The 26020-nt window shown below is 46.3% G+C and overlaps 2 protein-coding genes across 2 annotated transcripts; both read left to right on the top strand.

Annotated features, from left to right (window-relative positions):
• Positions 1-2124: 2124 nt before the first annotated feature.
• Positions 2125-2687, top strand: LOC127234591 (40S ribosomal protein S23-like). Its single transcript, XM_051201595.1, has 2 exons — positions 2125-2139; positions 2211-2687. The coding sequence occupies exons 1-2, from the start codon at positions 2125-2127 to the stop codon at positions 2640-2642; spliced, it is 447 nt and encodes a 148-aa protein (XP_051057552.1). The 3' UTR covers positions 2643-2687.
• Positions 2688-12449: 9762 nt separating this feature from the next.
• Positions 12450-25742, top strand: Klhl36 (kelch like family member 36). Its single transcript, XM_051201584.1, has 5 exons — positions 12450-12573; positions 15169-15241; positions 17550-18620; positions 23112-23269; positions 25064-25742. The coding sequence occupies exons 2-5, from the start codon at positions 15182-15184 to the stop codon at positions 25614-25616; spliced, it is 1842 nt and encodes a 613-aa protein (XP_051057541.1). The 5' UTR covers positions 12450-12573; positions 15169-15181; the 3' UTR covers positions 25617-25742.
• Positions 25743-26020: the final 278 nt, after the last annotated feature.

Genomic DNA, 26020 nt, shown 5'->3' with positions numbered 1-26020 from the left:
TTTAAAAAGGCATTTCCTTTTTTTGGTTGTTTTTGTTTGTTTGTTTTTTGTTTTTCGAAACAGGGTTTCTCTGTGTAACAGCCTTGGCTGTCCTGGAACTCGTTCTGTAGTTCAGGCTGACATCGAACTCACAGAGATCCACCTGCATCTGCCTACCATCTATTTTCTTAAATAATGGGGGTTATTGGGATAACGGGGGCTGATTTAGAGCACTGGCTACTCTTCCAGAGGTCCTGAGTTCAATTGCCTGCGTTTATGTGGTGACTCACAACCATCTATATCTGTAGTCCCCATGGGAATCCAATGCCTTCTTCTGGTATGCAATACATATATAGGCAAACACCCATATACATAAAGTACATAAATAAATAAATGTTTGAAAATACTAGGAAAGCCAAGTGGTGGTGACATACACCTTTAATCCCAGCACTTGGGAGGCAGAGGCAGGCAGATCACTGTGAGTTCCAGGCCAGTCTGGCCTACAGAGTGAGTTCCACGACAGGCTCCAAAGCTACACAGAGAAATTCTGTCATGGGGGAAAAAAAAATCTAGGAACTTTGAAAACAACATGAACATTTGGCTGTACCAAGAACAAAATGTGAGTAAAATAATATTAGAAAATGTGCTTCATTTTAGAGGGACATGGTTTTAAACATCAAGTTTTAGAGGGCTGGAGAGACAGCCCAGCGTTTCAGAGCCCTGGATGCTCTTCCAGAGGACCTGGTTCAATTCCCAGGACCCACATGGCAGCTCACAACCACCTGTCACTTCAGTTCTAGGAGATCCAACACCCTCACACAGACATACATGCTGGCGAAACATCAATGCATATGAAATTCAAAACAAAACAAAAATAAACATCAAATTTTACTCTCTGTTAAATAAGACAAGTAAAGCTGTTCCACAGAAGTGGGATTTGTCTTCTGCCTAATTGTGTTTTGCTCTGACTATCATAACTTTTTAATTTAAAAATAACTAAGGGCTGGAGTGGTAGCTTAATGATTAAGAGCGTATACTGCTCTTCCAGAGAACCTGAGTTCAGTTCCCACCCCAAAGCTGAACAGTTCGTAACAGCTTGACACTAACTCCAGCTCGCAGGGATCCAGTGCCTTCTCCTGGCTTCTAGGGCCACACACAATTAAAATTAAAACAAATCTTACTAATACAACAACAAAAAGTAAAAAGTTTTAAGATAAACTAGAGGAAAGTTTATCTTAAACTTTCAATTCATATGTAAAATAATAAGCTAAAAAGTCAGTGCTGGCAAACAGCTGCTAATCTGAAGGTGAGTCTTTCTATAAACAAACACAGAGCCTGACAGCACATGTATTGGACAGGTAGCCAAAAAAAAAAAGCCCATGTCACAGGTTTCTCTTACTAAGTACAAGGAAATTAAAAAAAAAAAAAAAAACAAGCTGTGGTCAAATCCTCCTGTGTATACATCAGCATCATCGAAAAGCCAAGGACAGGTTTGTCCAGGGGCTGTGTTCCATGTGCACATAGCCAATTTATGTGCGCTGATCTCTTTCTCTCCCTTCCTAAGTGCCAGTCTACACCAAAATTCCCTAAGGGGGTGACCCTATAGGAAGTCACAGACTGAGAGCCTTGGGGGCAAGACCCTTCTCTTGGCCCCGTCCCCCATTCAGAATAGGTAAACCAAGGTGGAGGTACAGATCTACCAGCTTCTGGAATAGGATTCTCACCCACCCAAAACCGGGGAAGAACTTCTGCCATACTATTCCAGCTCATGTTGACTGTGGATGCTGCTCAGCAACAGGCCCACTGCCACGCTGCACTTGTGTGAGCTTTCCCCAGGCTGGTATCAGTGCATGCAGCAGGTGGTAAAGTACCATTCAGTCACAGTGAAATATCCCACTTTCTCCAATAATCATAATAACTTTGTCTCTTTTTTCTTTACAGACAAGGTTTTCCTGTGTAGCTCTGACCATGAACTTGCTCTGTAGACCAGGCTGGCCATAAACTCAGACATCTACCTGTCTCTCCCTTCTGAGTGCTGGGATTAGGGGGTGCACCACCATGCCCAAATACTGTAAATTTTAAGCCAGAAATGGGGACTAAAACCTGTAACTCCAGAATTTAAGAGCCAGAGGCAGGAGGATACTTATGAGTTTAAGGTCAGCATGAGCTACAGAATGAGAATTTTTTTTTCTAAATCAATCTCTTTCTCTCAGACCCGTGGCGCCGGCAAGATGGGCAAGTGTCGTGGTCTCCCTACTGCCAGGAAGCTCCGCAGCTACCGATGGGACCAGAAGTGGCAAGATAAACAATACAAGAAAGCCCGCTCGTGCACAGCCCTGAGGGCCAATCCTTTTGGAGGTGCCTCTCATACAAAAGGAATTGTGCTGGAAAAAGTAGGGGTTGAAGCCAAACAGCTAAATTCTGCTGTCCAGAAGTGTGTCAGGGTGCAGCTCGTCAAGATCGGCAAGAAGATCACAGCTTCCGTGCCCAATGATGGCTGCTTGAACTTTACTGAGGAAAACGATGAAGTTCTGGTTGCTGGGATTGGTCGTAAAGGCCATGCTGTAGGTGATACTCCTGAAGTCCGCTTTAAGGTTGCTAAAGTAGCCAATGTGTCCCTTTTGGCCCTGTACAAAGGCAAGAAGGAGAGACCACGATCCTAAATTTTGACAGTGGAAACACAGTAATACATTTTCATATTCTGAAAAAAAAAAATTAAAAAACTAAGCTGGATGGAGGTGGTACATGCCTTTAATCCCAGTACTAGGGAGGCATAGTCAGGTGGATTTCTGTGAGTTGCAGGACAGCCTGGTCTACAAAGCCAGTTGCAGGACAGCCAGATATGTTACACAGAGAAAACCCTGACTTAAAAAATCAAAAGTGGGGGGGAAAAACTAGATAAATAAAAATTAAATCTCCAGTGCAATGTTTAGATGTGAGTATATCACTTTTAGTCCTATTATAAAGAGCACTTACATTTGGGAGATTTTGTGGAGGTGATACTCCTCACCTGCCAGATAAGCACTAGACCATTGAGCGACATCTCCAGCTCTTTGGTTTTCATTTTGAAGCAAATCCCATTAAGTGGCATTGAATTTGCAATCCTCCTGCCTCAGCCTCCTCACCCCCTACCCCCAGTAGCTAAAATGACAGGTCTGCTGCAGCAGCCTCAGCATCAGTGTGTGCTTTCATCGATCCAGCTGACAGAGCGGACTCCACAGGCAGAATCATCCAGAGAGTCACAGCTTCCCTCCACCTGGTTCCCTGTGCTTTCCCTCAGTCATTTGCCTCTTCTGGCCTCTGAGTTCCATCTGTCTTCCCAGAGATGCGTGCTGGCTTTTCCCCTTCTGCTTCAACATTTATGTATCATTTAATTAGGTAATGAGTGACAGTCATAAGCACAGCTGCCACCACAGGCCTGGTGGCCAACACTGACTCTGCTTCTACATATTATACAGCTGATGTCAGGAGGAGGGGGAGGAAGGTTTGGTACCTCCATGGCAGCTGCTAGACTCTCACAGGAGGGGACACATCCGTGGGGATCGGCGATGAGAAATGAGTGAGGAGCATCCTGACAAGTAAGTATTTTGGGGGTCGAGAGATGGCTCAGTGGTTAAGGGTGTGTAAGTCCCACAGATGCAAGGAGAAGGATCGACGACCCTAATCATGGCCACATTAGTTAACACAGCATTTTTTTTTATTCATGTACAAGGTTGTCTCTCCCTAAAGGTGGGGTCTGGCAAAGAGGGACTTCCACTGTAGTGCAGCCTCAGTCTTTCCAAGGAAAGGGGTCCCCATAGGAGAGGAGCAACAGGAATGGAGGCCTCAGATCCCCAGGACACAGCCTTTGTTCCCTGCCAGTGTCCAGCCATGGATGCAGGGTGTTTTAAAGGGCTGAGGCCACCTAGGCTGTGGGGCAGGAGGCCATTTGTTCTAACCAAATGTTCCAGATGTGTGGCTGGAACCCAGGATCTGCTAGGGCTTCGACAGCATCTACTAGCAGGGACTGCAAATTATGGGAAGTGATCCTGCCTGGAAACTTCACAGTGGAGACATTTGTTTGCTTGTTTGTTTGTTTGTTTAGAGACGGAGTCTCACCATCGTTCAGTAATAGCTCCAGATCATGAGGAATTGAGTCAGGTTTTACTGGGCAATAGCCACCTAGTCATAAAGAATCGCTTAGCCCCAGCCTGACCATTCCTGTGCCACCTGTAGAAACAATAAACAACCCACCATGTTCCCCGTGCATTCAACCTTCATCCCGGGGAAAGATTGAAGGCCCTCACTGTTCTCAAAAAGCAGACTTGACCTATTGAGCACTAGTTTGCTTCTTTGGTTTTTCGAGACAGAGTTTCTCTGTGTAGCCCTGGCTGTCCTGGAACTAAGCTCTTGTAGATCAGGCTGGCCTTGGACTCAGAGAGATCCCTCTATCTCTTCCTCCTGAGTACTGGAATTAAAGGTGTGTGCTACTACCGCCTGTCCGATAGCCCCCTCTTTTACTGGTCATTTCAAGACAGCCCAGCTTTGAACTTGCTATGTAACCCAGGCAGGTCTCATAACTTCCATCCTCCTGCCCTCGACTGGTTAAATAGCTAGATAACAGGCCCTTACCACCACACCTGGCTTCCAAAAACCTTTAAGGCTGATAAGAAATGTATGGGGGTGGGGAGTGACAAAGAGTGGGGAGACATGGGCTTTGCCTCCACAAAATGCATGGTTAACTTATGAAACTCAAACGCACGCTGTGCCTGAGCCCCAGCTCAGTGCTGTCCTTTTGCAGTCACCCTATTGCTTCCTGCAGGCATTCCACATGCCAGTCAACCTGTGCTCCACCTGGACTGACAAGGCCATTCCCGCCTCCCTTTGAGGTCCGCTCTCCCCTGTGGTCCCCCTCTTGGTCCCCCATTCACCCTTGCATGCATAGCTCAAACACCTCTCCCGGTGTTCACACACAGTGTGAGCAAATATGCTTTCCTCCCAGGGGCCCTGGGAGAGTTTATCATTCAATGTTACCTTTTCTTATTTACTATGAGGGGTATGTGCTGCAGCACAAATATGGAGGTCAGAAGACAACTTGCTGGAGTTGGTTCTCTCCTTCTACCTTTCCGTGGGTTCGGGGAATCAAACTCATGTTGGCAAAATCGCACAGCAAGTACCTTTTCCCAGTGAGTTGCATTCATAGGTCGAGTGTACCATTAAAATTAAAAAAAAAAAAAGTTCTGCTGGGCAATGGTGGTGAGCACCTTTAATGCCAGCACTCGGGAGGCAGAAGCTATAAAGTTCCAGTACAGTCAGGACTGTTAGAAAGAAAAACCCTGTCTCAAAAAAAAAAAAAGTTCATTCCATTCCCATAGAGTGAAAGAGAAAAACACCTTACATGCAGAAATCAGTGATCAGTGGGTATTCTTATGTGTGGATGTGTAAATGTAAATGCACCTATGTATGTGTGCACATGCTTGTGCATGTATGTGTGACAGAAACCGTGATCCTGTACCTAGCATACAGCTACAGTACCCCAGCCATCATGCTAAATCATCTCTATGCAATAACTCACTTCCAGTCCTTCCCCAAACCTAGAGTACAGTAACCCTCATTTCAGAGAGGCCACAAAAGTATCTGTGTAGGACAAAGGCTGTAGCTCAGTTGGTAGAATACTTGCCTAACATACATGAAGCTCAGAGTTTCATAACCACTACCAAAAAAAAAAAAAAAAAGAAAGAAAGAAAGAAAAGAAAGAAAGAAAGAAAGGAAGAAAGAAAGAAAATAGATGTAGTGAATGCCCAGAACTAAGGTGGTGGAAACAGGAGGATCAGAAGTTCCAGGCTGTCAGCCAAGCCTTGGTAGCACGCGCCTTTAGTCCTAACACTCAGGAGGCAGAGGCAGGAGAATCTCTGGGAGTTCGAGGCCAGCCAAGTCTACAGAGCTAGTTCCAGGACAAGTTCTAAAACAATACACACACACACACACAAAAAAAAAAAAAAAAAAAAAAAAAAAAAAAGTAGTTCAAGGCTGTCTTCATCTAAATAGCAAGGTAGGGTCAGCCTGAGCCTCATTTTTTTTTTTTTTTCAGTATATCAGTTGCTAAGTAGTGGAAGCAAGAGTTAAGTAAAGCTAGCCAGTCTTTATACCATGGGTCACTAAGGCCTGTTGTACTGAATAAGTGATTGAATGAATACAACCAACAAAACCAGATGATGAGTCATTCTAGGCCTTGTGGGAAAGAGGATCTAGGACTGGCATTTCAAGGGTTAGGCTGCAGATGTTGAGCATAATGACTGGGGACCGGCACCTCCTTGTGCAAGAGGCATACTCCCCAGGACCCTGTGTTCCTGCCTCCCTTGGTTTGCAGAGGCAGGGCCAGTCTCTGTCCTCCCTTATCTCACCCTATGTCAACTGTGCTCAGCATCTGTCTCCCCCTACTTCAGATACAAGGCTGGCTTCGCTCATTCAGATACAAGGCTGGCTTCGCTCAGCCCATTTTGGCAAATACTGATTTCCCAGTTGACACACGCACAGCCCATTCTTTCCTGAATAAAAGAGAAGATCACCATAGACTCCATAACACCTGAAGAGTGTCAGACCAGCCAGAGTCTACACCCAGCGGGCAAGCTAGGCACCAGTGACTGGCCGCCCCTGCAGAGTAGCAACACAGATGACAAGGTGCTGGCCGCATAATTGCTTCTTCTAAAGAGAGACAAGAGACAAAGCCTCAACTCTGCAGTCAGGAACCAAGGGATCTTAGCATCCAGTACTGTGCAGGTCAGGAAGTTTGGGGGTGGGGGTGGGGGAACAGAGATGAAGTGAATCCCATTGCTACCTCAGAGCAGGGAGAAAGTGTGAGGCAATCAACTAGCAATGTCTGCTACGGAGTCAGAATAGAAAGTGGAGACCTGTGTGTTACATACTTACTGTCCTGAGTGGCAGAAGGATGGGAAATTACTAGCAATAATAGCAGCTCAGCTAAGCAGAGTAGCAAATGTTCTAATCTCAGCACTTGAGAAGCTGAGGCAGAGGGACTGAGAGGCTGGCTTGGGCCTGCAGTGAGCCTTTGTCTCAAAATAATAATAGCAGGTAACATTGTCATGTCAACTGTGCTGGCATGTTCATTTCCTCTATTTCTGTCCTCAAATTAACCCACAGAGATGGCGTCATTGTACTTCCTCTAAAAGGTCTGCCCCATGGGCTTACCTTTGTGTCATTTGATGATGTACCCTGGGCTCCTAAATTACTTCCTGGCCATGCAGGCATTCAGTTGTATGTTTGCTGAAGAACAGGTGAATTTCCATTTTGCAGACAAGGAAACCAAGGGCTTGAGCAGTAAGTAGCTTGCTCTGGGTAGGCAGCTGCTAAGTGCTACTTTTGGGCATCATACACTATAGAACTTTCTGAAAGATGGACATGTTCTGTTATCTGTCCTACATGATAGCTACTAACCACATGTGGCTACTGAAGACTTAAAATGTGGCTAGTGGGTGAAAATCTGAATTTATACTTTTATATAAATCTTGACTAATTGAAGATGACACTTGGGAAGCAGAGGCAGGTGGATCTCTGTTAGTTCGGGGCCAGCCTTGTCTACATATTGCATTCCAGGACAGCCAAAGAAACCTGTCTCAAAACACACACACACACACACACACACACCCCTGCGATTGGTCTGGAGCAGACTACAAAAGCAAGGAAAGGCTTTGTCCTGTTTTGTGCCACAGATTCATGCTGCATCTCTGAAGTGACAGTGTGGAGCATCTGTCAAGAGTATCCACTAAGATCTTCCTTTTGGGAAGGTACACAAGAAAGGGCAAGTAGTATTCACCTCCATGTCATTTATAACAGGGATGTTAGCTGCATATCCACCATGGAGGATGCCCAGTGCAAAATCTGCACTGCAGAACCAGACACTTCCATTAGGATCAGGCTACAGGAGAGACTCTACTGACATGAGAAGAACTCATGTTAGCAAAAAAGAGGAAAAGCCACCAAAAAGCCCAAGTCACGTGATCTTATTTGCATAGATGCACAGGGAATACACAATGGGAAAGACTTTGGAAAGTGTTGTTTTTGGTTTTTTGTTTTGGTTTGGTTTTTTGTTTGTTTGTTTGTTTGTTTGTTTTCAGACAGGGACTCTTTGTAGCCCTGGCTGTCCTAGAACTCACCGTGTAGAGCAGGCTGGCCTCAAACTTATAGCAATGACCCTACCTCTCCCTCCCAAAAAGCTAGGATTTAAAGGGGGCACCTTCACACCTGGTGGGCCATGTGTGCTTAAATGCTTAAAGCCATTGTTCTTGGTGGCTGATGCTTTCTCCTTTCTTGCTCTTGTCTGTTTTCCGAGCTCTCTGTGGGGAGGATGTGTCACTATGAGGCACTGTGCTAGCAGGGGTCAGGCTAGGCTGCCTGCTCTGGAGAATGACAGACTACCAGGCATCAGAGCTCTGTTTCTGAAAGGTGGGTGACCTCAGGTAAGGGACTTTCCTTCTCCAGGCCTCACCTTCCTGTAAACAGAAAGGGAAGGAGGCCTTCCTGCCAGGGTCAAGGAGACCAAATGATTTCCTGTGCATGCAGAGTTTAGAGCAATGTCTAGGGCTTAGTAAACTGCAGGTGCTGGCATTATTATTGTGTAGAAATCATGTAATCCCAGCACTTAGGAGGCTGAGGCAGAAGGACCAGGAGTTCTAGCCAACCCTGGCCACATAACAAGGTCCTACCTCAAGTTTGTGATGATCCTCGCGCCTCTGCTTCCTGAGTGCTAGGATTACAAGTGTGATCCACCATGGTCAGCTGGCATTCACTATTTTTGTAATTGAGGCAGAATGCTTTTAAAAGGCAGAAAATGGAAATCTGTTCACTCCATGCTTCTAGGGAGATAGGATGAGGCCAGGAAAGCTTTCCTGGTCCAGGTCATCTGTGTATTTCCAGGTCTGTCCAAGGCCTAACTACGGTCCCTCACCTCATGGCTTTGCATCTTCTACTTTGGCTTTCCAAACCCAGCACCTCAGGTATGGATGTGAAGTTACAGGTTATTAAAATAGTCTTAGTTAGGTTGTCTATAACAGCAAGCTAAAGAGGCAGTAGAGTGGAGTTCAAAGTGAGCTGGATAGACCTTTAAGAAAATCTCTAACTAAATCTTTTTTTTATTAATTTATTTTTTTACATTCCAATCCCAGTTCCCCCCCCCCCCACTCTCCTCCTATTCTAGCTAAATCTTGATAGAGAATAGGTGGACTTAAATTTATACTCACACAGGTACAAAACTAATAATATTCTCATTTAAAAAACTATTTTATCATCCCCAAAAAAGCCCCTAATTTTCCTTTGTTAGCTGTCCCAACTACCCCACCCTTGGCATCCTCCACTGTACTTCCTGACTTTCCCCTTTTCCTGTTTGAACATTTTACTTATGTCTTTTGTTCTCAAGCAGTTTGCTCTTTTGAGACAAGGCCTCCCTATGTAGTCCTTGAACTCTTTTATCTTCCTGCTTTAGTCTCCAAGAATGACAGCTGTGTGTTCCACCAAATGCAGCTGGGAGTGTCGTTTTGTGACTAGCTTCTTTCACGTATTGAAACCTCTTCAAGATTCTTCCAGACTATACCTGGAGTGAAGTTTGATAATTGATAAAAGAATTAATGATGATCTCAGCTCAACAAATATTTACTGAGAGGCCATGTACCTACCTGCCAGGGGAGTCCAGAAGCCGGAGGGCTTCAAGTGGAAAAGAAACAGAAAGATAAAGGAGGAAGGAAGGGAAGAAAAGGAAGGAAAGAATTATGTAAAATATGATGAGCTGCCAGGTGTTTGTGGAGCATGCCTTTAATCCCCACACTCAGGAGGCAGAGGCAGTCAGATCTTTGTGAGTTCGAGGCCAGTCTGATCTACAGAGCTAGTTCCAAGACAGGCTCCAAAGCAACACAGAGAAACTCTGTCTGGAAAAACAAAAGACAACAACAAAAATATGATGAGCCAAGTGGGGCAATGTCGAGGGCCATGATGGTTGAGGTCTTGGGACTCAAAAAAGAAAGAGAAAACAAACAGAAAATAGTAAAAGAAAGAAAAGAACTGTAGGAGAAAGGTTTTTCTGCCCACCACTGGTCTTGTCCCGCCGCTACACCAGCCCCAAATAACACACAGAGAAACTCTGTATTTGATATAATGCTGTTGGCCAGGTACTAGTTTCTTATCGGCTAGCTCTGTCTTAATTATTATCCCATTTCTACTAATCTCCACGTGGTCTTATCTTACAGGAGAGAGAGGCCGCAGGCATTCTGCTCTCTCCGTCTTCCATCTTGACTCCTCCCTACTACTTCCTCTTTCCTCCTTGTCTCCTAGTCCCTCCTCTCTTGCTTTCCTATTGGCCAACAGTGCTTTATTCATTAACCAGTATGAGAAACATATTTACAGAATGACATCTCCCATCATCTCCTCTTTTCTGTCTAAAATAAAAAGAAGGGTTCTAACCTTAACAAAGCAAAATATATAACACAGCAGTTATCAAATAAGAATCACAGTTAACAATATTTAGTCCATTAACATTTAATCTACCATCTATCCTATCTTTGTGAGTCTAAAGTCTTATAAGTAACTTATCTGAAATCCTAACTAAGGAAAACTATAACCATAACTATTTGTCTTCAACTCCTTCAAAGATCACAGAAGGATAATATATAAACTCTAGAAATGACAGAGACAACTTGCCTTGTCAGTCACCCAAAGTTCTTCTGTAATCTTCCATCTTCAGCCCATAGGCCATAGTGTGTCTAGCACACTCCTCAGCAAAGGAGGAAACTAAACTGTCCACCTGTATTGGCAGTTTGCCAGTCACTTTTCTCTGTGTCCTGCAGAATGTCTGGCAGGCTCTTCCATGAAGCAGGAACCCTATAGTAATGCCCATCTTGTATCAGCAGTCACTTTTCTGTGGGTCCTGCATGCCCAGTTTATACCTCATAAAGTCAAATAGTCCTGAAAAGAACAGTATCTTGTCCAAATGACTAGTCTTGCCATATTGAAAGCAAACTCCATAATGCGTTTTTTTGTTTTTTTGTTTGTTTGTTTGTTTGTTTGTTTGTTTTTTTTTTTTTGATGTCCATCTTCCTTTCTGACGCAGTGGTGTTGCCAGGAGCAGTTATGACTCATTGTCAAGAAAAACCCTAAACCATTTTAAATGCCATATTCTGTAGGTCTTTGAAAAGTTTGAAGAATGCCTATCTATCTCAAATACATATCTGCATATCTAGAAAACCTAACTCACCTAGCTATAAGTTTTGACTATTATAGATAACTATCTAAAATCTGTATTAAATTATACATTATATTTTTAAATGAGCTATATAAACACAATACTTAAACAAGAGGAGAAATATACTTATCACAAACTTGACCTTAAATTTGTATCAATAAATGAAAATCCATTCTAACACAAAGATATGGTATTCATATCTATACCATAATTCCCTTTTTACCTTTAAAAAGAGATTGGTTGTGGTCATTAACCATTTATAACCAACCCCATTTAAATGAAAACAAACATTTATAAACAATATTTGGGAATTTGGGCGTCGTTTCTTTCCAAACTGCTTCCTGCTGGTAGGAGGCACTGTCATGGGGGATTCTAAGAAGATGAAAGCCTGAAAGGCTGCCTTGTTCAAGCTGTTTTGAATATTGGATCACCAGGAACTCTGTTTCAGGGGGTCTGGCTTGATCAAACCACATTACTCTGTTAGGAATCTACAGCTTTTTATTTTTTGTGGAAACAAAAATAGAAACCTTTTCTCCAGTAATAGTAATAGATTAGGATAAAAAATAAGAAGAAGCAGAAAGCAGAACCCTGAATGCAGGGAGTGTAGCTACTAGGAGAGGTCAATAGCCCAGTGGTGGCACCACACATTTAACCCCAGCACTGGGAAGGCAGAGGCAGGTGGATATCTGTGAGTTCTAGACCAACTTGATCTACAAGAACTAGTTCCAGGACAGCCTCCAAAGCCACAGAGAAACCCTTTCTTGAAATACCACAAAAAAAGAAAAAGAGAGGAGTTCAACAAAGGTCTCTTTTCAGAGTAGGCAAGGTACAGCTATCCCTGAGCTCCCTGACCCGCCCTTAGGTCTGTCCCACACCACCTCGTGTTCGGGTGCCCAAGATGTGGTAGCCAGAACGTTTCTGCGGAACATGCCTGGCCAGCCTGGGGGACAGCTGAGCAAAATCAATAGTAAGAAACCTTGGGTGCCTCTTCCAGACCCTTGCTGGCTCAGCACCTTCCCGCCCACAGGTCCCGCCCCGAATACTGCGGTCCGCCCTCCTCAGGCCCCGCCCCCAAACTACGCTCCGCCCTCCCGCCTGTTAGCTTCCAGCAGACCCGTCCCTAAGACGTCGCTCCGCCCTCCACCCTGCAGACCCCGCCTTCCTGCTCCGCCCCTCGGCCGCCATTGACTGTACGGGCTCGCACTTCCTTGCAGAGGGATGGCTGTGTTTCGGGCTGGCCCTGTATCCCTGCAGCTCATGCTGCTCTGGTAGCGGTTTGCAAGCGGGTGCGATTCGGGCCGCGGGTGCCCAAGTGCGACCCACGCCTCCCTCAGCGCTTCAGCGCCTGCCGGGCGGGATCCGGGACGGTGAGTGCTGGATCCCGGGGACCCCGGGCGGGGGCTCTGCATCTTTACCTCACCTGCTTGCTCGGAGCCCAGGACGCGTCTAGGAGCCACAGACACGGCCCCAGAGACTAAGACAAGCCCGGCACTGGCACGCTCTCTCTGGATCCCTTGGCCTAGAAAAGAACGCTCCCAGACTGTGAGGTTCCAGAGACCTGGCTGGCCGCCTTAAGTAGATAGGCAGAGAGGATATTTATGTTTTCCTCTCTGTGACCTTGGGCGAGCCCCTCAGATACCTGCCCAGCCACGGTGTGGTTTTCTCACTGTGGGAACAATGGTGCCCAGTCTCAGCCGGCCAAGGTGAAGCGAGGGAGTCAGGGGTATGCAGTTAAGTAGATGCCGTTTGATGGCTGGACTGCTCCCTTTCTCTCTGGGCCTCCAGCAACCAGGGGGCAGTCAGAGAGTTTCTGTATGGGTACAGCTTAGACACGAACTTATTAGTTTTCTCCAAAAGATCCACTTGTCTCTTCTTTCCCAGAGAGAGTCGAACAGAATTTCTTCCTCCTTGGGAACACTAGAGTCTCCTCTCTCCCCTTTTATCTCATTAACCATGACTTCTTATCACATTGTTCTGTTTAGCAAGGACTCTTTGTTCAATAGGTAACAAAATGATTCTTGTGGACTCAGCAGAACTGGGGAAAACTTCTTCTTGGAACCCCAATCCCAGTATATGTGTTATGCCCAAGTTGGTTTTGTAAGGAAAATGAGGTAAAGTAGTGAGACTGGCAAAGACAGACTCATCTTTACAGGCTATTAATTAGACCATCAAGCAGCTGCACCTTCCCAGCCTTCCCAAAGGATGGATGGAAGTTGGGTTCTCTGTGGGTGCCTTTGGGGTAAGCTTATTTCATAGGGGTTGAGGGTAGGGAAGTTGCAGGTGTTAATTCTGCGCAGTTTGTAATGGTCCCTTTGTCAGTATATCCCCTTGCCTCTCCCTGATTACCCTCTGCCCCTGCCCCCAACAAATAGGGGCGGGGAGTTGCAGTAGACTCCAAGTATGCAGAATGTTCCTGACCACAGTTGGGGAAGCAAGCTGAGCTGAACTTCTGAGTCAAATTATGTTCAACCCAACAGGTTTATTCCTAACTGTGTGTCCCCTGCCAGTGCCCTCCTAGTCTTCCAAGTCCCCCAAAGCCTGGTTCCCAGGTATTCACAAGTTGCTTGGCATTTTAATGCAGGTAGAAACATCATGTGTGACATCTGTAGATTTGATCTGAAAGGTCAGCACAGCAGGACTGCTCATGTTTGTGAATTCTTCCCCATATTACAACTCAACAGTACAGCTTTGGAGCACAGAGTGACAGAGAGACCTCTTGGGTCTTCATGCCAGCCCTGCCACATCCTCCTAACTGTGGGATGCTGTGTGGTTTATTTCTTACCTCTATGGTTACCTCTTTTTTAAAATCAAGGACAGTCTAGGGATGGTCTCATGGGGTTATACGGAAGATTAATAAAGACGCACAGAAACCCTGAGGACAGTTCCCAAAGCAGAGTTTGTGCCTATTAGTCACAACTGCCTTTCACCCTTCACTCTTGAGAATTTGAAAGTGTGACCCTGGTCAAGTCTGAGCCTTGTTTCCTATACTAAGGTGGAGGGCCCAGGTTTGGTGGTCAGACATTAACTAGCATTATGACAGTTTTAAATGTCTTCATCTGTAAAATGGGACATTAGCTGGACTAATGTATGGCAGGAGTTAAATGAAGTAGCAAGTGGAAGTCCCTTAGCTTGGGTCCATGATATAGTCTATGCCTTTAATCCCAGCACTCCAAATCAGTACAGAGAAACCCTGTCTCCAAAAACCGAAAGAAAAGAAAGAAAATTCTGCCATAACCAAAAGGTAGAGTTTAGATTAAACATCAAAAAATGGGTGTTGAACCGTTGAGATGGCCCAGTGTAAAGGTGTTTGCCACCAAGCCTGACAACCTGAGTTCAGTCCCTAGGTCCCATATGATGAAAAAAAGAATTTAACTCTCCCAGTCTTTCATGAAATAAATACATTTTAAAAAGTTAAGGGGAAAAAGTATGAGCTTGGGACACAGACTAAATGCTATGAGGTGCCAGACTTTAGACGCTAAAGGGACGTGAATTAAATGTAAGTAAAGGAAGTTGCCCCCTTGCTTCCAGCCAAAACCATAAAATGGACTCAGAGTTTGAGGAACTCTGATACCCACACAGATACCCAAGGTCCTGAAAAGAGCAACTGGCCTATTTCCTTCCTAACAGGTCCCAAATAAAACAACTTATTTTAAAAAACAGCACCTCGACTTTACACTGTGTGCCATCCTATGCACCAGGACTTGAGACACCCTTCAGAGTAATGTAGTCTGCTCTTGACATTGAGGGCTCTGTTTCCATTCCTTCAATTCCCTCTGTAAACTCAGTTCTTACACTAAGCAGTTACGCCATCCTGACTTTCCACACAGTATCTTGTTCTCTCTTACTCTCCTTCATGGTATGATTTCTTCATTTGCTGACAATGGTGTCTGCCAGCAGGGCCTGCAGCTAATAACCAACCTGGAGTTAATGCTGCATGCTCAGGAATGCTGTTCTCATTGTAGGTCTGAAATCACAATGGAGGCAGGCAAGCAGATGCGAGTGTCTCGGCCCTACAAAATCAGCGAATCTTCAAAGGTACATGAGTAATCCCTCCCCACCCATGGTATCGATTCTGACTGCTTCTGGCATCTGTTCACATGTGGGTTTGCAGAGGAGCTCCTGCATAACCCCCTCTACTCTACATATCACCATGAGGAATGGAACGAAAGAACCATGGGACTTCTACCTTCATTGGTTTACCAACTCTAATATGAGTCTCATGGAGAGCCCAGCCTCTGACCTTAAAGTAGGACTCATTCTCCTGATATTAAGACCCCAGGGACCTCTTCCCTATTTGTGTCCAACTCCCTGGGACCCCAAGAATGAACAAGTATGGACTCCCTAGATTCTGGCCACCAGCTCATACCAGGTTGGTTTCATTAGAAAGAGTTCAGGGAGACTGGCCATTGCCCAGATGGGCAGGGTGTACATCTGTAATCTCAGCACTTGAAGGCTAAGGCAAGAAGACAACCATGAGTTTAGGGCCAGCCCTGCCTATATAACAAGTACCAGTCTGGCCTGTACAAAATCCTCTCTCAGAAAACAACCTGTGTGTGTGTGTGAGAGAGAGGGGGGGGGAGGGGTGACACACACTTTTACCTCCAGCAGAGATAGGTGAATGTCTGAGTTTGAAGCCAGCCTGGTGTATAGAGTGAGTTCTAGGACAGCCAGGGATATGGAGAGACCCTGTCTTAGGAAAAAACAAAAAACAACAAAAACAAAATAAGGCTGGTGAGATGGCTCAGCAGGTAAAGGCATTTGCAACCAAACCTGACAAACTGAGTTCAAATCCCGGGATTCATGTGTGAAAGGAGGGAGCCACCTCATGCAAGTTATCCTCGGACCTTTACAATGTAAACAGTGGCATACACGTACTACCCCCCCCCCCAAGAGAAACTAAATAAATAAATTAATAACAATACCATTTTTAAAAGCAAGAAAAAAAGAAAGAAATGCAAGGGTTGGTGATGGAGCTCAGTTGGAAGAATGCTTGACTGGCCTGGAATGCATGAAATCCTGGGTTCAGTCCCCACATTGTACATACAGGGCATAGTGAGACACCTGTAATCCTAGCACTCAGGAAGTGAGGCAAACGGATCAGAAATTAAAGATCACCCTCAGCTACATCACAAGAGGGGGGAAGGGCTGGGCGTCATAGCTGTCCACAAGACAGGAAGAGGAGAAGGGGAGAAAGGGAGGAGGACAGGAAGAAAACACAAGGAAGATAGACTAAAAACACTAAAAACAAATAGCTGGCCCATTCAAGGAACACCAACTAAGAATGGCTGGCCTGAGAAGGGCAGCATTTCTACAGTTGTGTCCCAGGGTTCTCAGCCCAGAATCTAAGAATGAAAATGTGCATCAGATAGGCTGTGAGCTCCTGAAACTGAGCAGAGGACATGGGGTGGGGAGAGTTTAGTTCTCAGAGCCTTAAGTACAGTAGGCTACATTTCTCAAGTGTCTGCTGGGCTGTCCCATTGATTGCCTACATCTAAATGATAAACATGCTCATCTTGTCAGATGAGGAAGTAGGTCCATGGCTAACCTGAGACCACACAGCCAGCAGGATGCAGAACTAGAGTTCTAACTTTGGTCCATCTGATTTTAAGTGTGTGTGTGGGGCAGCACCACTTTCCTGATGGGAAGACATTTATAAACATTTATAAAGGAGGAAGACAAAAAGCACACAGTTTCTTTTGTTGTTTTTGCTTTTGCTTTTTCAAGACAGGAGTTTTCTATGTAGCCCTGACTGTTCTGAACTAACTCTGTAGAGCAGGCTGGCCTCAAACTCACAGAGATCTGCCAAGCAGACAATTTCTAGGAATTATACATAGTGGGGCTGGCTAGATGACTCAACATGTAAAGTCACTTGCTGCTCAAGTCGACAGACAACTTGATCTCCCTGCGCAGAACGTACGAGATGGAAGAAAAACTGTCCTCTCACACTCACACTGTGGTACATGTACACGTGCTAATAAATATTTTATTCTGTTTTTATTCTATTGAAGACAATGTCTTTGTGTGGAATCCTGGCTGGCCTGGAACTTTCTAGGAAGACCAGGACTGGCCTTGACCTCACAGAGGTCCTCCTGCCTCTGCCTCTAAGTGCTAAGATTATAGACAGGTGTCACCACACCCACCCAAATTTTTAAAACATTTCAGGAGGGAGGGCAAGAAGGAAGAGAACACATGCTCTCAGAAGCACCTGTGATGTTCTGGGGTTTACTTCCATGGCTCTTATTCCATCTTATAACAATCGCTGTTACCTCTGGGCTGACTGTGGTCCCTGCAGGCCATGGACAGCAGTCCTGTGCTTTCTCTCCTGATGCGCCTTCTTGTGCAGGTGTACCACTGGGCTGACCATTCCACCACAGTGCTGCAACGGCTGAATGAGCAACGGCTGCAAGGTCTCTTCTGTGATGTGGTCCTAGTGGTGGAAGAACAGCAAGTGCCTGCCCACCGCAACCTTCTGGCTGTGTGCAGCGACTACTTCAACTCCATGTTCACGCTGGGCATGCGTGAGGCCTTCCAGAAGGAGGTAGAGCTGGTGGGTGCCTCCTATGTTGGGCTCAAGGCTGTGGTGGACTTCCTCTACAGCAGTGAGCTGGAACTAGATGGCAACAACATTGACTACATCCTGGAAACAGCGCATCTGCTGCAGATCTGGACAGTGGTGGACTTCTGCTGCGAGTACCTGGAGCAGGAGGTGAGTGAGGACAACTACCTATACCTGCAGGAGCTGGCCTCCATCTATAGCCTCAAGCGGCTAGACACCTTCATTGACAGCTTTGTGCTGAGCCATTTCAGCACACTGTCCTTCACGCCTGACTTCCTGCAGACCATCTCTGTGCAGAAGCTGTGCGTCTACCTGAGCAGTGGCCAGATCCAACACCAGTGGGAGTATGACCTGCTGCAGGCAGCTCTGCAGTGGCTCACTCAGCAGCCAGAACGTGAGGTACACACCTGCCGTGTACTAGAAAATATCCGCTTCCCCCTCTTCCCTGAGGACATCCTGCTCCAGCGTGTGAAACTGGCCATGTGCTCACTGTTGCCCAGTGAGGCCAACTGCGAGGGCTTCTTAGAAGAAGCCTTGCACTACCACAACAGCCTGGTGGCACAGCCTGTCCTGCAGACGAAGCGAACGGTGCTGCGCTCTGATGAGTGCTTGCTCTTCGTGGGTGGCGAGGTCTCTGAGCGGTGTCTGGAGTTGAGTGATGACACCTGCTACCTAGACGCTAAGAATGAACAGTGGGTGAAGGAGACATCCCTGCCAGCCCGCCGGAGCCACCACTGCGTTGCTGTGCTGGGGGGCTTCATCTTCATTGCTGGTGGCAGCTTCTCAAGAGACAACGGAGGGGATGCGGCCTCCAACCTTCTTTATAGGTATGACCCCCGCCGTAAACAGTGGATCAAGGTGAGATTAAAGCAAATTAATTCATTACTCTTGAGGCCTCCCTCTTTGCCGCTCCCTAACCTCACCTCCTGTTTGGGGGCCTTGATGACCGCCCTGCTTCTGAGAGAGTTGTGACTATAAAGTGATGGGCCATATCATTGATGCCCTCCCCATACTTAGACCAGGGTAGGGATGAAGGAAGGCCAAGCAACCACCATCTGAAGGACTGGCTGTTGCCCAAAGCAGCATTGTTTGATGGAACTTTCTGCCCTGTTGGGAGCATTCTGTGTCTGTCCTGTGTCCAGCACAGTGGCCACTGGCCCTATGTGGCCATTGAGAGCTTGAAATGCAGCCAGTGCACATTTTCAATCTTATCTAATTGTAACAAACAGATATTAAGTGTCAGTGTCCATGACAGGGCTCAGTCAAGGCCCCATGCCTTAGAGCCTCTGCTGGGCTTCTCTTGTGGAGAGGTTTGGGGAGTAATGTTCAGGAAGCCACAAAATCCCATGTGACCTAGGCCAGTGTGGAGCCCGCACCTCAGCCCTTTTAGTGCACCCTAGCAGAGTGTATTAGTTACTGTCCTGTTGCCAGGAAGAGACCAAGGCAACTCTTAGAAAAGAAAGCATTTAGGGCTAGAGAAATGGCTTGGTAGGTTAAGAGCACTTGTTGCTCTTGCAGAGGACCAGAGTTCAGTTCCCAGTACTTAGAAGTTGCTCATGAACATCCTCAACTCCAGTACCAGGGGATCTGAGGTCTTCTGACCTCCATGAGCAAAAGGCATACACATGCATACATGCAGGCAAATTACCCATACATGTGATATAAAATAGATAAATTTTAAAGAAAGCATTTGATTGGAGGCTTACTTACAGTTTCAGAGGGTTAGTTCATTATCATCTTGGCCAAATGGAGATGGGCATAGTGCTAGAGCAGTAGCTGAGAGCTTTACATTTTGATCCACAGACAGCAGGTAGAGAGACTGGGCCTGGCATGGACTTTTGGGACCCCAAAGCTCACTCCTCCAAAAAAGGCCACACCTCCTAATCTTCCCCAAGCAGTTCTCCAGCTGGGAACTTTGTGAGCCTGTGGGGGCCATTCTCAAACTCCTAGCAAATGCTCAGGAGTTTCAAGCTGGCTCTTGTCCTCTCCAAGCTTCACATTCCACTCTGGATATGCTTGTGGCATTGTAAGCCTAAGAGGAAGTTAGCCTGAGCTGATTGGCATATGTATGGCTGAAATGAACTGTCCCCTTCTACGGTCACCTCTCCAGACTGCCACCCACTGAAATCCATCTTTATGTTCACACCTCCGTGTGACCGATTGCCTCAGGGTTTGCTGAATTTAACATCACCCAAGCTTGGTGGCTCACACCTGTAATCCCAGGATTTAGGAGGCTGAAGCAGGAGGATTGCCACAAGTCTGAAGACAGTTTGTGCTACATGGTGATTCCAGGTCAGCCTGGGCCATAGGTGAAGACCTTGTTGCAAAAATAAGTCCAAATGGATTCCAGATGGCCTTTCAATTCTATGGTTAAAACTCTAACATGGCCAGGTGGTAGTGGTACACTCCTTAAATCCTAGCACTTTGGAGGCAGAAGCAGACAGATCTCTGTGAATTTGAGACCAGCCTGGCCTGCAGATTGAGTTCTAGGACAGCCAAGACTACATAGAGAAACCCTGTCTTGAAAAATCAAAATAAAATGAAATAAAATAACCTAAAAATAACCTCTAACCTGAGCCAGCAAGATGGCTTAGAAGAGAATCAACTCCACAAAGTTGCCCTCTGACCTCTACACATGTCATCACATGCATGCCCCCCACATACACATATACACAATAATAACACATTTTAAATTTTTTAATTTACTTTTTACTTCAGTCCAATTTCAAAAGTCTCTGTAGTCTATAACAGTCCCAAACTTGTTTCAAAGTCCAAAGTCTCTTCTGAGTCTCATGGCACTCTCTTACCTGTAATCCCCTATAAAAATTAAAATAAAAAACTAGAGCACATATTTCCAATACATAATGGCACAGAATATATATTACTATTCCAAAATGTAGGGGGAGGAAATACTAGACTAAAGCAAGACTGAAAACCAGCTGGACAAACTCCAAAATCTTCATCTCCATGTCTGATGTCAAAGAGCTCTTCAGATCTCCAACTCCATTCAGCTTTGTTGACTGCAACACGCTTCTCTCTCTCTCAGTGCCACTCCCTGTTAGCAGCTCCCCTCAGCAGGTATCCATGACTCTAGCATCTCCAACACCTCTAAGGCAATCCAGTGTTGCTGAAGTTACTTGGCCTATCGGTCCCACCACCGCTTCAACCCCAAATAAGCACACAAGATGCTATATTAATTATATAACTGTTGGTAGATTGTTAGGGCTTCTTATTGGCTAGCTCTGTCTTTCCCAGAACTCTAATCTCCTAGTCCCGCCTTCTTCCTGCCTCTATTGGCCAGACAGTGTTTTATTCATCAACCAATAAGAGAAACATGTATACAGAAGGACATCCTCCATCAGTCCAGGCTTCAGCTTAACAACTTCACACAATGGCCTCTCTAGGCCTCCATTCAGACAGACTCCTGACACATGTCTGGCCTCAGCAGCTTTGTTCTATAACCCCTTCTATCCTTAACTCTAAAGATAGAACCATGTGACTGAAGCTGCCAATGTGTGCTGCTTGCTGGGGCTGGAACATGCCCATCTTGTTCAATTACATCTTCACCAGCTTTCTGTTTTTCATTGCCTAAGCTTGGCTATCCAGAAACTTATTCTGTAGACAAGGCTGGCCTCAAACATTCTTAGCTCCTTGAATATAGGATTTAGCTCCATTCCACTGTCTAGTGCTCTTTTTCTCTTCAAAATTTACATTTTGTAATTTACCCTGTTCAGCTTGCTCCTTTTCATTATAAATCTTCATTAGAGTTACCACTAATAACCACACAGCAGAGTCTACACTAGACTTTTAAGATTTCCTCTGCCAACTGAATCAATCTAAAGCTCTTTTTAAAACATTTTATGTGCATTAGTGTGGCGGTATCAAGATCCTTTGGAACTGGAGTTCCAGACAGTTGTGATCCACGTGGGTGCTGGGAATTGAATCCAGGTCCTTTGGAAGAACAGCTAGTGCTCTTAACAGCTGAGCCATCTCTCCAGCCCCAATTTAAAAGTCTTACTTTTGCCTTAGGCAGACTTGTCAGACAAGGGCAAAAAGCAGCCACTTTCTTCACCAGACTATCACAAGAACAATCTCTAGGCAATGTACTAAAATTCTTCTCTGAAACCTCTTAAATGAGGCCCCAACAGTTATCAAATAACACTCAGCACCACTGTCTTTGACTCTCCTACTAGTATGGCCTATTAAGCAGCAGTAAAACATGCTTTTCTAATCCACAGTCCCTGGTATCAGCTTTTTAGCTAGAATTTCTATTGCTGTGAAGAAACACCATGGCCATTGCAACTCTTATAAAGAAATTATTTCAGAGGTTCAGTCCATTATCATCATGGTGGGACATGGCAGCATGCAGGCAGACATGGTGCTGGAGTAGTAGCTAAGAATCCTACATCTTGCAGGAAAGAGACCATGACACTGAATGAAGTTGGTTGGGTTTTTTGTTTGTTTGGTTTGACTTTTTGAGACAGGATGTCTCTGTATTGCTTTGGAGACAGCTCTGTAGACCAGGCTGGCCTCAAACTCACAGATATCCACCTGTCTCTGCCTCCCAAGAACAGGGATTAAAGGCGTGCGCACCAATACCAGGCAACACTGAGCTAAGAGTAAGCAAAAAAACCTTCAAAGCCGCCCTCTACAGAGACACACTTCCTCCAACTAGTCCACACCCACTCCAACAAGGCCACACCTCCCAGCTGTGCCACCCCCTTGGGGGCCATTTTCTTTCAAACCACCACAGACACTTTCTGTTCTGATAACATGGATGGTGACCAGTGGATCAGCATTGATTTAAAAAAAAAAAATTCAGCCGGATTGTGCTTCAGTGGTAGTGTATTGCTCAGCACACTGAAATCCCTGATGAGGAAGAAGGGAAAACTAGTTTTGTTTAAAATTTTAAATTTTATGTAGATTTATTTATTTGATACTATGTATATGAGTGTTATGCTCGAATGTACATGTGAGCACCATATGCATGCCTGGTGTCTGAGGAAGTCAGAAGAGCAGAGACTGGTTTTTTTTTGGTGGGGGGATTCTAATTTTAGAAAGTCATTAATTTCTTGCATAATGCCAGTCCACAAAATTGACCATGTGGCCAAACCAGTTTCAGGAGATGTGCCCCATCACCTCTTGAGGATTTGATTGACTGATGGAAGCATCAGGGTTCTCAGAATTCCCACCAGTAGTGCCCCATTTTTCTTAAGTCCAGGCCCCTCTCCCTAGCTCATTTGGCCACTGTCTGGCCCTCCTGGGCCATTGACTCTGTGGACACAGTTGAGGAACACGGTGCGGTGCTAGGGCTTGGGAAGGGAAGCTTCAGGTGTCTTACCCCCACAGGTGGCGTCCATGAACCAGCGCCGTGTGGATTTCTACCTGGCCTCCATTGAAGACATGCTGGTGGCTGTTGGTGGCCGGAATGAGAATGGAGCCCTATCTTCTGTAGAGACCTACAGCCCCAAGACCAACTCCTGGACTTATGTGGCTGGCTTGCCAAGGTGATGAGGGCTTGAGGCCGACTGCTGGAAGGTGATATTGTCACAGGATAAAGTTTAGTCTTGCTTTCTGTTTTCATTATGCCTTGGTTTTTCTATAATGGGGTAGGCCGTGAGGGGCTGAGGGTGGTTACAGCTTAAGAGAAGCATCCTCCATTTTACAAGTGGACTGGACCTCTGTGCTTCAGAGAGTGAGTGTTGAGTTGGTATGGTAAGTCCCCTACCAGAAGGCCAGGCTGGGTGTAGGCAGGAAGTCAAAGGGGCACTGACCTCACCCCACCTGTGTTTTAGTTACTCACCACACAGCCTGGGGAGTCAGACAGCATCTCTGTGACATTCTCGTGTGGCCTTCAGCTAGCAGAAAGTGCCCCAGACCCCAGACATGCAGTTGGGTGTGGGGTCACTGACTGTGGGTTGTGTTGTGGGTCTGCCAAACCTGTACACATCTGTCTACCACTACTATGCTACACCTAAACCCAGACTCTGAACCATCCTGGCTATGGGAGAGTATCTTGGGGATGTGGTCCCCCACAGTTAGCAGGGAATGTGGGGTTGAAGTGAATCTGTGTTTTAAAGTCACAGTTGAGCCTGGCATAGGGGCTCACACCTATAATCCCCGCACCCAGGAAGCTGAGGCAGGGGATTGAATTTGAGGCCTTGCTAGGCTATATAGTGAGACTTTGTCTCAAATAAATAAATATGGATTCCAGAAACCAGGGGGCAATTCCTGGACACTGTTGGTGAGCAGGTGACACTCTGTATCACTTTGACTAGATCCTAGGTATCCATAGCAACCTGGTGAGTGGAGAGGTAGCAAGAGAGTAACAGTGAGTAGGTGGATAATGTTGTAAATGATTGCCTCTTGATGGGCTCCCTGAGAAAGCACCATATCTCCATTTATCAGGCAATATGAAGCTGGTAGTCATGCTAAGAGCAGGTGCCACCACCATCACTGTCTTGGGATGATGATGTGGGAGTGGGGTTATTGCTAAGGAGAACTTCTGTGCCTTCAGTTGGTGTGAACACAATCCATGATGTCATCATCGGCAGTGTGTGCACAACCCACATGCATGAGTTTCCTATCCAGCCTTCCCCAGTTATCGCCTCATTGGCACAGTACACCTGCACAAACCCCACCTGAGCCATCTCTTCCGCCTGCCCTGGGCTCTTCCTGTGACCTCCAGCCTCTCTAGGCCTGATTGCCATCTAAACCACAAGACAGAAGGTTTCATGTCTTTGCTCCTAGACTTTGTTTTTGCGTTTTGTGAGTTTTTTATTTTTTCCATTCACTTTGTGTGTGTGTGTGTGTGTGTGCTCGCGCGTGCACATACGTGCGTACATGCATGTACTCATGCAGGTCCCACAGCACACACAGGGTGAACAGAAGACAATTTACAGGAGTTGACCTTCTTTTTCCACCCTATTGGTCCTAGGGATCAAACTCAGGTTGTCAGGCTTGACAGCAATCACCTTTGTCCACTGAGCCTTCTTGCCCGCCCTCTCTGACATTGTTTTAGACCCTTATTTAGAGGAGTCAAACTTAGAGAAAACTGCATAGAAAGTAGAGTGCTCCCACGCACCCTCCCTGCTGCAGGGGCCACTTGTTCACCTGCATTCTGTGCCTTTGTCCATCGACAGACCAGATCTGTAAGGTGTCCATGTTTTGCCTGCTGTTTTCTCCTTCAGCCCTCATGACCTGAGAAGCTGTACCCCATTAGCAGAGAGCCCAAGTCCCCTCCTCACAAGGATAAGGCCGGGCTCTGCCCTGAGCTCTTTTGTTCTCTGGCCTCTCTGCAGGTTCACCTATGGCCACGCAGGCACCATCTACAAAGACTTCGTGTACATCTCAGGGGGCCATGACTACCAGATTGGCCCGTACCGCAAGAACCTGCTGTGCTATGACCACCGGACAGACGTGTGGGAGGAGAGGCGGCCCATGACAACGGCACGAGGCTGGCACAGCATGTGCAGCCTGGGTGACAGCATCTATTCCATTGGGGGCAGTGATGACCACATGGAGTCCATGGAGCGCTTTGACGTGCTGGGCGTGGAGGCTTACAGCCCACAGTGCAACCAGTGGACTCGTGTGGCGCCACTGCTGCAGGCCAACAGTGAGTCAGGCGTGGCTGTGTGGCAGGGCCGCATCTACATCCTGGGTGGCTACAGCTGGGAGAGCACAGCCTTCTCCAGGGCTGTGCAGGTGTATGACCATGAGGCCGACAAATGGAGCAGGGGTCCTGACCTCCCCAACGCCATTGCAGGCGTGTCAGCCTGTGTGTGTGCTCTCAATCCGAGGCTGGAAGAGAAGAAGAAGAGGAGCAAGGACAAGCGCCAGGACCGAGGTCAGTGACACCGAGGCTCTGGCAGAGTGGCCACAAGCATAGCACTTACTCCCCAGCGGCTTTTTGTACTTTTTTGATTCCTGGTATTTCTATGATATCACAGTAAAAAAAATTAAATGTTCTTTACAACTTTACATATTATCTTGTTTGAATACTTACACTTGGGCCCTCATGTCTGCACAGGCCTTCTTCCCCTGGCCACACACCCCTGAAAGTCCCCATGACTGTTCCCACCAACAGTAGCTGGCTCATAGGTTATGTGGAAATTTTTGTAGTGAAGTTACCACCCCCAAACGTAGCTGAAGCTTTTGCACAGACACCCAAGCCATGCTGAAGGGCTGAGGAGGCCTGTCCAGAGACTTGAGTTCTGTGAGTCAGCTGCATTCTGCATTCGGTTGTCTCAGGCAAGAGC

Source organism: Phodopus roborovskii, unplaced genomic scaffold (genome assembly GCF_943737965.1).
Source record: "Phodopus roborovskii unplaced genomic scaffold, PHOROB, whole genome shotgun sequence".
Lineage (NCBI taxonomy): Eukaryota > Metazoa > Chordata > Mammalia > Rodentia > Cricetidae > Phodopus > Phodopus roborovskii.
Note: the sequence above shows the minus strand (reverse complement) of the source record. Positions and strands in the feature narration are given on the sequence as shown.